At 37.5% G+C, this 15,592-nt stretch overlaps 1 protein-coding gene across 3 annotated transcripts in view; it reads left to right on the top strand.

The window, feature by feature from the left end:
• ABCB11 (ATP binding cassette subfamily B member 11) overlaps positions 1–7,853 on the top strand; it is a 91,532-nt gene extending 83,679 nt beyond the window's left edge. For all 3 annotated transcript variants that reach the window (XM_025934958.2, XM_086718830.1, XM_086718831.1), the window contains 3 exons: positions 3,495–3,701; positions 5,671–5,817; positions 6,908–7,853. In XM_025934958.2, coding sequence (XP_025790743.1) covers positions 3,495–3,701; positions 5,671–5,817; positions 6,908–7,108 — 555 coding nt within the window. In that variant the 3' untranslated portion in view covers positions 7,109–7,853. The remainder of the gene's footprint in view (positions 1–3,494; positions 3,702–5,670; positions 5,818–6,907) is intronic.
• The last annotated feature ends 7,739 nt before the right edge of the window (positions 7,854–15,592 follow it).

Below are 15,592 nucleotides of genomic sequence, written 5' to 3'. Positions count from 1 at the left end.
TAAAAGTGGTTTTCAAGATTACACCTCGCCAGACTCACTCGAACGTGCTTGCCTCGGACACTTTCCCCTATGGATATTGTCTAGTTCCAGTCATTTGCTGGTTGACCTGATTCTACCTTACAATTTCTAATACCATATACTTCCCAGTTCCAGATGGCCTGCTGACCAGTTAGACAAAGAAAACTGGGCACACTGCAAAGCTGGAGATGAGTGTGTTTAACAGAAGCATTTGCTTACCTGTAAATGGAGCAGAATGTGCAAACAAATCAGGAAGCTAATGACCGCGAATGGAAAAAATGACTGGGGTGATGAAGAACGCAATGATAAATGAGCAAGAGAGGGAATTTAGTATGAACAATCTGAGACAATCCTAGTTCAAGAAGCTTAAGTGTAGATAATGTAAAGAACTCAAATTGGTAGTTATGTGCCATAAAGCTTTGGCAAGGATTTTTGAAAAACTGGTGAATTTCTTTGCTTCTTATTTTCTGGAGCATTTCTTTCCCTTTTCTTTCTTTCCAAATAATATATGCAGAGGAACACAAAATAAAATAGGAAAGATTTGTAATAAAAAGCAACCCCTTATGCTACCCTTTCCACCACTCCCCATTTCTCTGCTCAAAGACAACTATTTTTAACTATTTGATGTTTTTAGGTCTTTCAATGCCTCAATGTCTCTAAGTAATATGGTTATGCCACTGTTTCAAGATTTAACAAATTTAGACTCTTTATTGACTTATTCTTAAGAGATGGAAATTTAGCTTACCCTCAACACTTCCCCTTTTTTATGCACCTCCTCCCAATATATATATATCACTTTTAAAAGTTTCTGTTTGTAAATTTAATTAATATAATTCTGCTTCTTTTCTACACCTACAGATAGCATCTCTTGAATTCTTATTTCCTAAAATAAGAGTAACAATTCTATGTCTATTTTCACCTCTTCCTCCTTCCTCTTATTTCTCCATTCCTAATAACTATACTTTTATATTATCAAAATGCAAAACACTAACATTCCGTTTATAACATTTATTATCTTTAATTCTGGGCTGACTCTAAAAGTTAACAATCAACTAACAACTTTTATTATGATTATGTAAATATTGTTCATCCCATTATCAAGTAGTGAGATATATCAGCATTACATTTTCTTTCTTGATTGTTTTTATGAAAGGCTTTTTTTCTGGCATCCTCTGCCTTTATCAAATCCTTATATCCTTCCAATGTCTCTATCCTGCTACCTTTTCTGAGGGGCATGCTTCTTACTCTCATGTCTACAACTGCCTGGGCTAATTACAACCTGTGCCTGTTGAACAGTTGTCACCCTGAGTTTCCTGAATGTTTTCTTGGATTAGATCCATTATTTCCTAATTCCCCTATCATCCTCTTTCGTGGGTTTCACTTTCCTTTTGTTGGAGTGCATCCATCAGTAGTTTTCTAAGAAATGATTCAGAGGCATAGGTCTGAAAATGTTTTATTCTGATCTACAAGTGATTGTTTAACCCTAATATTTTGAAATAAAGGCTTTTTTGAGTTCCCTGGGTAGTATAAACTTCACTGCAGTGAGGACAGGTCACTTTATGAAGAGAAATGCTGAGAGAAACTCGAAGGAGGCAACTAAAGATTCCCTTGCAAAAAGCAAAGCAAAGAAATAAGCAAAGAGATATTGGAAGAATCCAGGAAATTGTGAAAATAAGGAATAAGAGTTGGTTATATATAACTTATAATCACTTTGTTATTAATTTTGGTTATAAAAATTTTAATTTGTTTAAAAATATGTAGTGATTGATGAACCTAGAAAGCACATTGCACTGGGGTCTGATCTCTGCAAACGAGAGGGTCTAGTTTCCCAAAATGTCAGACTATCCTGTCTATCACCCCAGGTAGACTGTGAACTATAAGACATATAAGGACCCAAATCCTTCACATTTGATCTTTCCAATATTAACATATACGTATATTAAGTATATTTTTCTGAATGTACTCAGTGCTTGTTCTGATCGTAAGTAAGAAGCAATGCCCATGAAGAAATTAGTATGATTCCTTGAATTTCATAAACACAATATATTTTGTTATATTATTGTAAAACATTTCTACAAACCTTTTTCAAGTAGGAAAAAATACCACGTTTTATGCAATTTTAAAATGTCTTTGAGGCACCTGGGTAGCTCAATTGGTTAAGCCTCTGACTCTTGATTTCAGCTCAGGTCATGATCTCAGGGTTCTTGAGTTCAAGCCCCACGTTAGACTCTGTGCTGACAGCATGGAACCTGCTTGGGATTCTCTCTCTCTCTCTCTCTCTCTCTCTTTCTCTCCCTCTGCCCCTCTCCTGCTCGCACATGCTCTCTCTCAAAAATAAATAAACATTACAAATAAATAGATAGAATGAATGAATAAATAAATAAATGCTAAAAATTGTCTTTACTCTTAAGGAAGCTACCAAATGCAGCCTTCAACATTTTCAACACATAATTCCTGTGATCTGCAGTACTGTGTTAGGCCCTGTGGCAAATTCTAAGAAGTATGAAGCATATCTTATGTCTTTTAGGAGTTTACCTTACTAGCTCATGTACAATATTTAGCGAGCTGCTCCAGTAGTTAATTAGGTATTAAATTGTGCTTTGCAATCTATAAGTACTATGGAAAATGAATAGAGGAAGATGAGCCAGGGCTAATTGTTGAGTAATGCCTTATATCTTTTCCCACTAGTGTTTGCTTTTTCCATTGCTAAGAATTTATCTACAATATAGTGTGTTCACACCATTTAACATAATCTGTTTCTGAAACCATAGGGCCAAACACTTTATAGTAGTATGTTAGACACACTTCACCTTTACTATATTAAGGCTTTTAAGTGAAACAGCTTAAATGGTAGATATTTGAGTTCCTGCACTAAATTGCCTAGCTAGATCATGAATTACTAGAAAATAGAGATTATTTTTTCTTTATATAGCAGACAAAAGACTCCCTAGCATGGTGCCCTTGTGGCAGAAAACTTAATATATGTTTGTTGATTGACTAGGTGAATAAATGTACTCCTTCCTTACTTGAGTCTATTATCTCATGTTAGTATCAGTAAAATCAAGGAAATAGGTTTAATTGCTATATTGTCCAATAGCTTTTTACATAGAAAAACCTGTTTCATAACCTGTGGAGTCTCAAAATTGAGCAATTGTTCATACTTGTAAAGGATGTGCTACACCAAAGTATAAGGGGAAATTTGTTTTTAACAAAATATTGTCCTGGGTGCCCTTCTTGTTTCAAATACCTACACAGCTAAATTTTGGGAAACAAACAAAACCATAGTCTGATCATAACTTTGACACCACTTCTGACAGATACTACCTCCAGAGGTCAAAGGCAACATCACTTATTTATGATTCCTGGGATTTTTATCTCTCAAGTAAAGTCTTATATAATACTACCTCTAGAATATGAAGGTTCCTCACTGCTAGAATTCTAGAACTTAATGCTCTGCCTGTCACCTCTATTGGCAGATGATAGATGGGCATGACAGCAAAAAAGTAAATGTCCAGTTTCTCCGCTCGAACATTGGAATTGTTTCCCAGGAACCGGTGCTGTTTGCTTGTAGCATAATGGACAACATCAAGTATGGGGACAACACCAGGGAAATTCCCATGGAAAAAGTCATAGAAGCTGCAAAGCAGGCTCAGTTGCATGACTTTGTCATGTCACTCCCAGAGGTGAGTACCTCAGGTCACCTCCTTATGGGTGATGGGGATGGGTAGAGGTAGAACGGCCAAAATGTATTATGACTGTGGCTCAGAGAGAAGGTCAAAGTCAACACGGTTTCTTTCTTAGTGCCCTAGGATTGTCTCTGTCTTTTAAGCAAAATAAATGGCCTCCACCAACATACTCTTGAGCTTTGGGAAGTATTATATCATCCAGTGCAAAGGATGCCATAGAACCTGTTATACCTAAAGCAGTATTATACTGAGCATTAGTGTAGCGTGGTGAGAAACAATCCTGAGATTCAGAACAGATATAGGTTTGAATCCAAACTCTGCCACTTACTAGCTGTGTAACTTTGGGGCAGTTACTTATCTTTTCTGAGACTCGATCATCTACAAAATGCAAAAAATTACATGAAAATGAAAGAATACACAAGATAGTCATTATGCTGCTAGTATTATTGTCATCCCCATAATTTCATTACTTGGCTGCATTTACTGTGCCTGATGAGGTAAGTTGCATCTGCCCTGATGCATCTCACTTTTCCAGAGCTAAGTTTGAACTTAGTACAATATTGACTTTGCATTTTTCCATCCACCAAGAGTCTCTTGGTGGTTGATCACAAAAAAAAAAAGTTAACACATGGAAACTAAATTTTAGGAACCAAACTTTTAACCTTTGGACTTCTTTTAAATACCACTTTTAAATTACTTTTTTTTTTTTTTTTTGCACGTGATTATGTTTATAAATTTTGTGTTGTTTGGGGTGGCTTTTTCCTTTTTTTTGTTTTGTTTTGTTTGTTTTTTCACAAAGGCCCTTAAGTCTTAGCTTGATTCTAACCTGGGTAGCTCAATCCATGAGCATGTGGAAATTACTGTGTACTGTATCCTGAATGAAAAGCAAAGCTGTGTTCCCTCTGGAAGATTCATTTATTCCACAAATCTTTGTTGAGCACCTTCTCATTTTGTGGGAGACAGTGGCTCAGAGGCAGTTTATTGCCTCTTTCTCATATGGATTTAACCCATGGTACCCTCCACTGAGCATTTTTTCTCCACGAGGACAAAGTAGGCTGTCATGATTCTCACTTGGTGTGGTTAGAATTTGTCAGGAGGCAAGGGAATCAGGGGGAAGGAAACACACCTTGTTGTGGAAGGCAGGGGAGAGCAGTGGTCAAGGGCAAAGTCTCAGAAACATGACACACGTGGATTTCGAGTTCTGCTTTTTACTTGTCTTTGCATAATTTTCTTACCTGTCTGTGCCTAAGTTTTGTAATCTGTAAAGTAGGGAGAAAATTATTTCTGTGAGTATTAAATGATCACCTGGCTAGAATAGTTAATATGATGCCTAAAGCATCATAAATATTCTGTGAATGCTAACTATTCTTTATGTAGCCATGCCTAGCATCTAGCTAGGAATTTTCCTTCATAATTGCAGTAAATGTATGGACTAGTGATTAACATCTTCATTTTCCAGGCAAGTTTGCTGCTCACAGAAATTTAGGTAATTTGATCATGCTCATAGAGCTACTAGACAGCACAGTGAGGATTTGTAACTAAGCTTATGTTCCAGAATGATGTCTCCTCAATAAGAGGATGGACCAGGAGATCTCTCAAAGGGCCCTTGCATTCACAGGATTATTCCATCTTGGAAAGCTCTTCCAGATGAGAGTTTGGAAATCCGGGAATCTTAAATCAGAGAGATCTTATAGACAGGGAGAAAGAAAGAAAAAAAAAACACCACAAACCTAAAATAAATGCAGAGATGGAGATATAAAATCCTCTAATTTCCCAACAAATGCTATATATTTTTTATATTCCTAAATGGGTTTTATATCCTTTATAGAAGGACTCATTTATTATTCCTAATTTAAAAAAAAAAACAAAAATTGTTTAAATCCTCAGAGAGGTGATTAATGTGGGCTCCATACAGCATAGGAGCAATGACTGTTTCTGGGTCTCAAACTCACCATACTTTTTCCAGAAATATGAAACTAATGTTGGGCCCCAGGGGTCTCAACTGTCTCGAGGGGAGAAACAACGGATTGCTATTGCTCGGGCCATTGTACGAGATCCTAAAATCTTGCTACTAGATGAGGCTACTTCTGCCTTAGACACAGAAAGTGAAAAGGTATGTATTGATTTTCTAAAGTCTTAGATCATTATAAATGGGTCTTTTGCTGTAATATTTGCCCTTATGAAATGGCACTATTTTCAATTTTATGATTCATTAACAGTATAAATGGCCAATACTTGGTGGAACAAAAGACAATAATCTAGAGGAAGTGATTCAAAATAGGAATGTTTCAAATGAAAAAGCATATTTTAACTTTAAGAATTGTTGTTAAGATTCTCTAGGCTAGGTGATGCTTTTTCAAGGGCTAGTAGTTAGCTTTCTTAAGTAAAATAATCTAGGTCATCTGTGAGGCATTTCCTATTTTATAATTTCAAAGTTACATGGTAGAGCAGGGAGATAGCACAAAACACAAAGTAAGAGGTGACATCTGATGTGCATGGAAGGAAATGCAATTGAACAAAACAAAACTATGAAATTTGCCATTTATAATTAATTCCTTAAAAATCAGGATTCAGTTTAAAGAGACCTAAGATGTCCTTAATGAATAACAATATCAGTAATGACCACTTAACTGCTACCTTACATGATTCCTTTGGTTTCATTTTTTGCAAATTAGACCATCAGGTATTGTAAAGTTATATTGTGACCTCATAGTTTGGTTCATTCTTGCTTCACTGAAAGTTCTCAGTCTGTAGAATGCAATTTATTTATTTATTTATTTATTTATTTTTAAAATTTTTTTTCAACGTTTTTGATTTATTTTTGGGACAGAGAGAGACAGAGCATGAACAGGGGAGGGGCAGAGAGAGAGGGAGACACAGAATTGGAAACAGGCTCCAGGCCCTGAGCCATCAGCCCAGAGCCTGATGCAGGGCTCGAACTCACGAACTGCGAGATCGTGACCTGGCTGAAGTCGGACGCTTAACCGACTGCGCCACCCAGGCGCCCCTGTAGAATGCAATTTAAATCATTGAGACATTGCATACAGCAAGTACTTATGTGATCCTTTCTCTCCTGTCAAGGCTTTGGGTTTAACCCCTGAGTATAGCAATGCTGCTCAAGTAGTATTAAGCAGAATTCTTGAGATGTTGGGCCAGGGTACAAACATGTGTCTTTGCATCAACTTTCCACCTTCTCTTTGCAGACAGTGCAGGTCGCCCTGGACAAAGCCAGAGAAGGTCGGACCTGCATTGTCATTGCTCATCGTTTGTCTACCATCCAAAACTCAGATATCATTGCTGTCATGTCACAGGGGGTAGTGATTGAAAAGGGGACCCATGAAGAACTGATGGACCAGAAGGGAGCCTACTACAAACTAGTCATCACAGGAGCCCCCATCAGTTGACCTGACTCAAGAACTTCATGTACAGATGATGTACCAATTACAAGAGTGCCATGGGGTTGTGTTTTTTTCTTTAAGGAGAAATGATAATACTTTACTTTTTCAGACATTGTCATATGTTGGGATCCAAGCTAATTTCTAATGGCTTTCAAAACAATTTAGTGTTAAATATCTGTATATAGAAAATGAAAGAAACTAGGGTTAGCGTGAGTTAAAATCCAATGGCAAGCAACTGCTCAGCCATCACCCAGTGGCTTCTCCATACAGAAGCCATTCGCAGTTACTACATGGGAATTAGTGGGAAGGCATAGAGTAAATGAGACTTTGAATTCCTTGAGAGCAGAGGATTGTCCTATGCATTTTTGAAACTTCAGTGTACCCAGAGCCTATGCACTTATAATAGGCACTCAACAAATGTTTATCAAGCTGGACCAAGGTCATATGTGAAAACAACAGGAAGACTGACACCCAACTATTTCCTGACTAAAATTTTCTTTCATGTTAAAAGAGATTCATTCATCTTTAAGGATGGGGATAGGAAAAGGAGGACTTTGATACTCTGGATGTTCTCAGAATGGGAAAGGCAGAAAGGGGCAAGTATTCACAAGGACTTACTAGGAAGGGGTATTGATTTGTAGAATCAGGGTGTAATGCCTAAGGGGTGAAGTCATTAGAATCTACTAATGTGGCTTTTTTGTATAATGCTATGTGAAACTATGACAAAATAAAATGCAGTATTTTTATTTCATGAATAGACTTTGGGGAAACAAAGGACAGCAACCTGGGATAAAGACTGTATCCCAGGCCTTTAGTCCCTGTTGCCACCCTTCGTATTGGTTGCCTGTGTGGAAACAGAAGTATAAACCCTCCTCCTGCAGCAGGATGGCTGCCCTTCCCTAATTCCTGCAAAAGACTGGGTGGGGAATCTCACTGAGAGAAGCTTGAACTTAGAGACACAAGTCACATCGGAAGGGGCAGCTAAACATACAGGAGAAAAGGGGATTAAATATAAAGTTATAAATACACAAGCAGAAAAAATTCCAACTCCCTCTTCCTCTGGCAAAAAAAGATTTTAGGAGTAGCCTCTGGGGAAACTGGCCAATCCAAGAAAAGATACCTTATCAGGCCAATGCCTGAAATCCTCCAAAGAAACTCCCCAACCAGATTACTCTACTGTGAAGCCCACCTTCTAACAACACACACCAATTGGCCTTTCAGTGTCTCACTCTTCTACAGGAATAGACTGTCAAGAATCACCAGGCACTGAGGAAATATTATAACACAAAAAGCAAAATGACAACAATAGAATGCCCAGAACAAGAATATTAGAGGTAACAGAGCCAATGTAAAGATTAGGAAAACATTCCAATGCTAAATGTATATAACAAGATGAGAAGATATTCTTATCTATGTAAATAAAAATAAGAGTCCATAAAAATGAACATACAAAAAGAGCTCTTGACAACACAAATGAAAAATTCTGTAACAGTTCCTACCAAATTGTCCTGCCATCAAGATGTCTTCCTACTCTCTCTCCTTCCCAAATGCACTCGATGCGTAAATTTTTTCTTCCCGTGGAGAACAAATCACATTCTGCCTACAAATTAAGCCTGAGCTGTTTGTATATTGAGGTATATTATTTTTGTCTCTGGTCCAGTGTTTCCTGGTAAATAACCATAAAGGTGGTTTAGCAAGTTAACTAGTTAGGTCAGAAGAATTAATGGCTTCCAAATCAGGGAGGGAGAGGGGCGCCTGGGTGGCGCAGTCGGTTAAGCGTCCGACTTCAGCCAGGTCACGATCTCGCGGTCCGTGAGTTCGAGCCCTGCGTCGGGCTCTGGGCTGATGGCTCGGAGCCTGGAGCCTGTTTCCGATTCTGTGTCTCCCTCTCTCTCTGCCCCTCCCCCGTTCATGCTCTGTCTCTTTCTGTCCCAAAAATAAATAAAAACGTTGAAAAAAAAAAATTCAAATCAAGGAGGGAGAGTGTGGGGGACAGCATTCTAGTTAAGTTATGAAAAACAGCAATGACAAGTATGTTGCAGAATAAAGATGCCTGCAAGAAGGAATTAAATTTTACAGTATGCATGGGCTCATCCTCTAATATTGAAGAAAGAAGACCAGAATCCATTTGTGTAAGTATGCATTTCAGAGGAAAAGAACATAAGCTCTGCGCTGGGAGGCTGCCAGTTTCCTGGGGTAGAATGTGTGGGGTGTGAAAAATGAATGAGTCATTTTTGGGATGCCTGGATGACTCACTCAGTTGAGTGCCGGACTTCAGCTCAGGTCATGATCTCACGGTTTGTGGGTTCGAGCCCCACGTTGGGCTCTGTGCTGATAGCTCGGAGCCTGGAGCCTGCTTCAGATTCTGTTTCTCCCCCTCTCTCTGCCCCTCCCCTGCTCCCACTCTGTCTGTCTCTCTGTCTCTCTCTCTCAAAAATAAACATTAAAAAAAGATAACTTTTTTTTAAATAAGGTACTTGAAAGTTATTGATAAGCATGAAAAGGTTGACTACAGAGGCTTTGAAATGATGTGGGAAATAGTTGTTTTTTGAGGCTCAGTGACAAGGGAGAAAGGATTATAATCTTAAAAATATAGAAATAAATAAAGTTGCAAGTTTATTTTACAACACCAGGGAGCACCAATGTCTCCATATCTATCCCACATCCTGTATCACTAACAAAGATATGTTCTCTGCAATTTTACATTATTAATGTTTCTCAGATAATGGGGTTACTTGCTTTCTCTGTTCTGACACTTATTCCAAGTCTTTTTGAATTTCTAATGTTTTCAGGATGGGCTCATGGTATGATCAAACTCATCCCATAACCCCAGATAAAAAAAGTTTATAGTAGAAAAAAGAAGAATTGGAAGAGAAAGTTGGGGAAATTTCTCTGAAGGTAGGACAAAACGAGACAAGAAGAAAAAAGGAAAAGAAAAATTTTATTTTTTATTTTAACTATTTTTTTTGATGTTTATTTTTGAGAGAGAGAGAGACAGGGAGTGTGAGTGGGGGAGGGACAGAGAGAGAGAGAGAGACAGAATCCAAAGCAGGCTCCAGGCTCTGAGCTGTTAGCACAGAGCCCGATGCAGGGCTTGAACCCACGAACCGTGAGACCATGACCTGAGCCAAAGTTGAATGTTCAACTGACTGAGCCACCTAGGCACCCCAGAAAAAGAAAAATTTTAGAGGATCAATCCAAAAGGTACAGTAATTAGCTAATTGCAGTCCAGAAAGAAAGAGGGGAATAAATTATTTAAATTGTCCAAAAGTATTTCCTATAATTGAAGGATGTAAATTTTCATCCTGAAAGGGTTCAAAAGTGTTGAATATAATAAATAAATAAAGATCTTCCCTGAGCACACTATTATGTGATTTTAGGAAATTGGGGAAGAAGATACTCAAATTTATCAGGGGTGGTGGGGTGGGGACATGATACACATAATAAAGAATCATAATGACATAGGACCTGTTAACAATAACACTAAAAGCCAGAAGATGAAAAGATTTGCCTTCAAAATTCTTAGGGAAAGTTATTTCCAGCCTAGAATTTTATATCCAGCAAACTATTCTCAAGAATGACAGGAGTCTAAAGAAATTCTCAGTCATGTAAGGTTTCAAAACTTTACCTCCCTATACATCTTTTCTCAGGAAGCCAAAGGAAGGTTTCCCTGAAATAAAAGTAAATGAGGAGAGGGTATAGGACCCAGGAAACAGGTGATCTAACTCAAGAATGAGGCAAGGGGAGGGGTTCCTGGGTGGCTCAGTTGGTTAAGTGCCTGGCTCTTGATTTCGGCTTGGGCCATGATCTCATGGTTCATGAGTTCAAGCCTCGCATTGGGCTCTGCACTGACAGTGTGGAGCCTGCTTGGGATTCTCTCTGTCTGCCTTCCCCTGCTCATGCTCATTTTCTCTCTCACTCTCTCTCTCTCAAAAATTACTTAAAAAACAAAACAAAACAAAAAAAAAAACAGAATGAGGTGATGGGAATCTCCAGGATGAATTGGAAGGGAAATCCCAACTATGCTGTAGTTATTTATAGTAAATAGCCAGCCCCAACTGAAATAAGGAAATGAGGTTCCAAGAGGGATGTCTCTAGGAAAATCGTGATTCTACTATACTTTCCAACATACTGTCTGGCAGAGTTTGCCGGTGAATTAGCGATGTGTATACAGAAAGACACAGAGAGAGACAGAGAAGAGTATTAGCTATTAGCTCGGGGGGAAAAGAAAACTTCTGCATGAAAGGAAATATATTTATATTATTTGTAATATAATACAATTGCATGACTCACCCAAGAATGCTATTTACAAAGCCATACCAATGTAAATGCTGAATGCTGATCTAAACCAAAATTAGAGATAGGTTATGAAAGGGGATAAAAAGATGTGGGAGAGGTGATTTAGCGATAGGACATGAGTGTAAGAGAACTGGAGCCTCATATTCCATGGTAGAAATTAGTTACAAATTTAACAAATAGCAATAAAACATATTACTTTAAAAGACAAAGGTAAGGTGCCTGGGTGGCTCAGTCAGTTAAGTGTCCAACTTTGGCTCACGTCATGATCTCACTGTTCATGAGTTGGAGCCCTGCACCGGCTCTGTGCTGACAGCTCAGGCCTTGGAGCCTGCTTCAGATTCTGTGTCTCCCTCTCTCTCTGCCCCTCCCCTTCTCTCACTCTGTCTCTCTCTCCCTCAAAATAAGTAAACATTAAAAAATTAAAAAAAAAATTTTTTTTAATAAAGTAAACAAATTAAAACAAAAGGAGAAAAAATGTAGCACAGAGGCACAATAATAAAAACAGTAGGTACTGAAACTGGATTTGAAAGATACATCACAGGAACAGAAGAGAGTCCAGAAATTGATTCACCAGGAGTCCCACTTCTCATAGTTTATTCTAAATTTCTAATCACAAAAGTGAGCATTGTTGTCTCTTCCTTTATTGTTCAGAATAACTTGGAAACAATCTAAAAGTCCATAAATAAGAGGATGGGGAAAAGGTAAAATAGTTTAGACACATATATACAGTGATATTTGCCATGAAGCCAATAAAATGATTCTATTGACCTATGTTTATTGTTTTTGTGCAACTATGTCCATTATATGCTGTACATAAAAAGTGAGTTTCTGAACATGATGGGTGGTATGATACCATCTACCCATCTCTTTCTCTCTCTCTATCTATACACACACACAGACACACACACACCTCACACATCTGTTATGTATATATGTGTCTGTGTTTATGTGTTTGTATGTATCTATATGCTTAAAGAGATATCTGGAAGGATTTGTACCAAATTTTTGGTAGTCTTTATTTCCAGTCATTTATCCTCTGTATGGCCACAGCTCCCTGCACATACTAAATGTCTGTGGTCCTTGAGGACAGGGACTGTGTCTAGTTCATAGTATCCCTACTACTTTCTCAGTACTTGGTATACAGTGATAACTCAAGACTCTTGGTTGAATAATCATTTTAAATGTATACAAGTAGTGAATAATTTGTCAGCCCCAAGACAACCAGCCCATTAGGTTACAGCAGTGCCTTCCAATGGAAATATAAGTCACTAATGCAAACTACATGTGTAATTTTAAATTTTCTAGTCACATTAAAGGAAAACAAAACAAGTGAAATTAATGCTAATATATTTCATTTAATCCAAAATCTACAAAATATTACTATTGCATATAATCGATATAAAATTATTAATAAAATATTTTACTTTAAACTTAAATTTTACTTTATCATATTAAATATTTAGAATCTGATGTGTTTATACTTATAGTACAGCTCAGTTCAGACTAGCCACATGTCAAATTCCCACTAGCTATATGTGACTAGCAGCTACTATATCCAAAAGATAGGGTTAGAATATCCAGTTTTGTAGATTTCCTGGCCTGGGCCTCAGTTGTCCCTGCATGATTTGAGTCTTATAAAAACATGAGCCCAGCTTTTCCCTTGGAACATGTTTTTATACCGTACTTGCAAATTTTGCAGAACTTGTTTAGATTGAAGATCATGACACTCATTTGAAGTAACAAGCATCGTGGTAGAATCTGGCAGAATCAAACATTATGATGACAGAGTCATATAGGCCCTTATCAAAGAGTGGTTAAAATTCTTCACATCATTAATTTTACTTGATTTACTGGTTTGAGTCGACAAAGAGAGAAAACTAAGATTGTTTAACGTAATACAATTTAATTTTTTAAATTGCCATTTCATCTAATCCCCTTGAGTTCTCTTCCCAAGACAAGTTTTATCCCAGGTAATTTATAAGATTTGTTTATGATTTTTTTCTATAAGCAATTCTTATAAATAATTAGAGCAGCACACTTTCCAACTTATTTAGAAAAGACACCCTGAGTCATTTGGTACATCTCAAAATTGCATGAGAGCAGATAACCACAAAACAGAAATGATGTTATTTGAGAAAAAAGTAGAATTGACCTCTAGATTATTTTGTCTGGAAACTCTTTCATATAGTGACTCGATGTCTACTCTATGTATGCTCGTAAGAAATAATTTCAATGAAAAGACACTTTGAATTTAGCAATGCATTCATGCATGCAATTTTTGGCACTTATGCATTCATTTAAAAACGTATACCCTGAGGTATTTTGATATTGTGTCCTGAAAGAGGAAAATACATAGGATCATAATTAGGTATAGTTTGCCACATATTTATTCATGAATTAAATGTAAATCTCCTACCCTAAGAAAATAACAGAACATTTCCATTAGGTTGGTTTAGGATCCTACTTCATATTTCCAACTAAGTGCTGGATTTAATACTATCTCTTATGCATGTAGAATCTCTCTGTAATCAGGTCACATAAGTATGTTAGTAGAGATCAAAAAATTGCAAATTTGGTTGCTGTTTCCAAACCCATTTTGAGATAACTTTACATATGTGTGTGTATCATTATAAAACAAACATTTAGTCCATTTGTATTTGTTCTGAATTTCCAGATCAAGTGAATAATGTCACCTGCCTATAAGAGGTGGGAGATGAAAATAACTTAAACAAACTTTAAAACCCAATTCCAATTTCTTTCACACTGTGTTCAATTAAATGCCCAATTAATTTAAATGAATAGACTGTAAATAAAGCAGTGCACATGATTATCATCTAATTAGCACTGGCCAGCATTATAATGTGCTCATTAGTGAGTCGTATGGCATCCTAAGGCTCATAATGAGTAATCAGGATACACGTGACTGACATGTAGCTGTCTGCATGCAGCTACTCAGCCCAATAAATCAACACCAGGACAGAAAGTGCAGTAGAAAAAGGAAGAAGAATATGTAGCTGGTGAATCTGCAGTTCCATCCTTTGTATAATTCAGGTACAGGTCCTACTCTCAGATACAAAAAGATAAATTGGAGAACAACACAATAGCTGGAGATAGAAAGGGAAATGTTCACCCGAGGTGACCCAGACAAATGTCAAAAATTATTATGAATGATTACAGGAAAGAAAGAAACTACTCCAAATTTATTTGTTGAGGGTACATATTTCTAATATATCAAGAATGGAATCAAACTAAAAGATGCACAATGTCTTAATAGAATTTCTTGGAAGATGAAAATTCGATTAATCATTTAAATATACCCTGGAATAACATTCACGAAGCATTTTATAATTTAGAAAGTAGTGTGCCCTCACAATTTTTGTATGTTATTGTGAAAGCAGTTAGCAGGTAAGTTGCCTTTATTGTTATATATGGGAGAAGTCACCGTGCAGGTGTCAGGCTGGCTTACTTGACACCCAATTCTACATCCTTTTCCCTTGCTTGCCTCTACTACAGAGGTTGGAAAGTCAAGTCTCTCCCTTCCTAGACTCCCTTGAGGCCAGGGGAGACCATGACACTGTTCTGATCAATGAAATACAGACACAGCCTTCTAGAATAAGGCTAGGCTGAAGAAAGGCTGTTTTTCTTCCTCATTTCTTCTTTCCTGGAGGCACGGCAGCCATGCTGTGGTGGTCATCTGGTCAGAAGCCATACACCATGGATGGCAGAGCAAGAAAATAGACTGAGCCTGATTCCTGGACATCCTTGAGCAGCTACTCCAGCCTGGGCCGCCTACCTCCAGCCATCCTGTTCCATGTGAAGAAGACACCTCTCATTTGTTTAAGCCACTGAAGTATTTTTTTGTAGTTGTAGATGTTGCTGTTAATTACCAATGAACACAATCTTTTTAAATTTTTTTTTAAATGTTTATTTACATTTGAGAGAGAGAGAGAGACAGAACTTGAGCCAGGGAGGGGCGGAGACGGAGACAGAATCTGAAGCAGGCTCCAGCTTCCAAGCTGTCATCAGAGAGCCCAACGTGATGCCCCAACGCATGAATGGCAAGATCATGACGTGAGCCAAAATCAGATGCCCAACCAACTGAGCCACCAGGCTTCCCGATGAACACAATCTTAATAGATAGATACTATTGTTATAGATATTTTTGTTAACAACAACAACAAAAAAATACTG

Source organism: Puma concolor, chromosome C1, assembly GCF_028749965.1.
Source record: "Puma concolor isolate L17-30 chromosome C1, mPumCon1.1.hap2, whole genome shotgun sequence".
Classification (NCBI taxonomy): domain Eukaryota; kingdom Metazoa; phylum Chordata; class Mammalia; order Carnivora; family Felidae; genus Puma; species Puma concolor.
The sequence above is the reverse complement of the archived record's forward strand: the minus strand, read 5'-3'. Positions and strand labels throughout refer to the sequence as shown.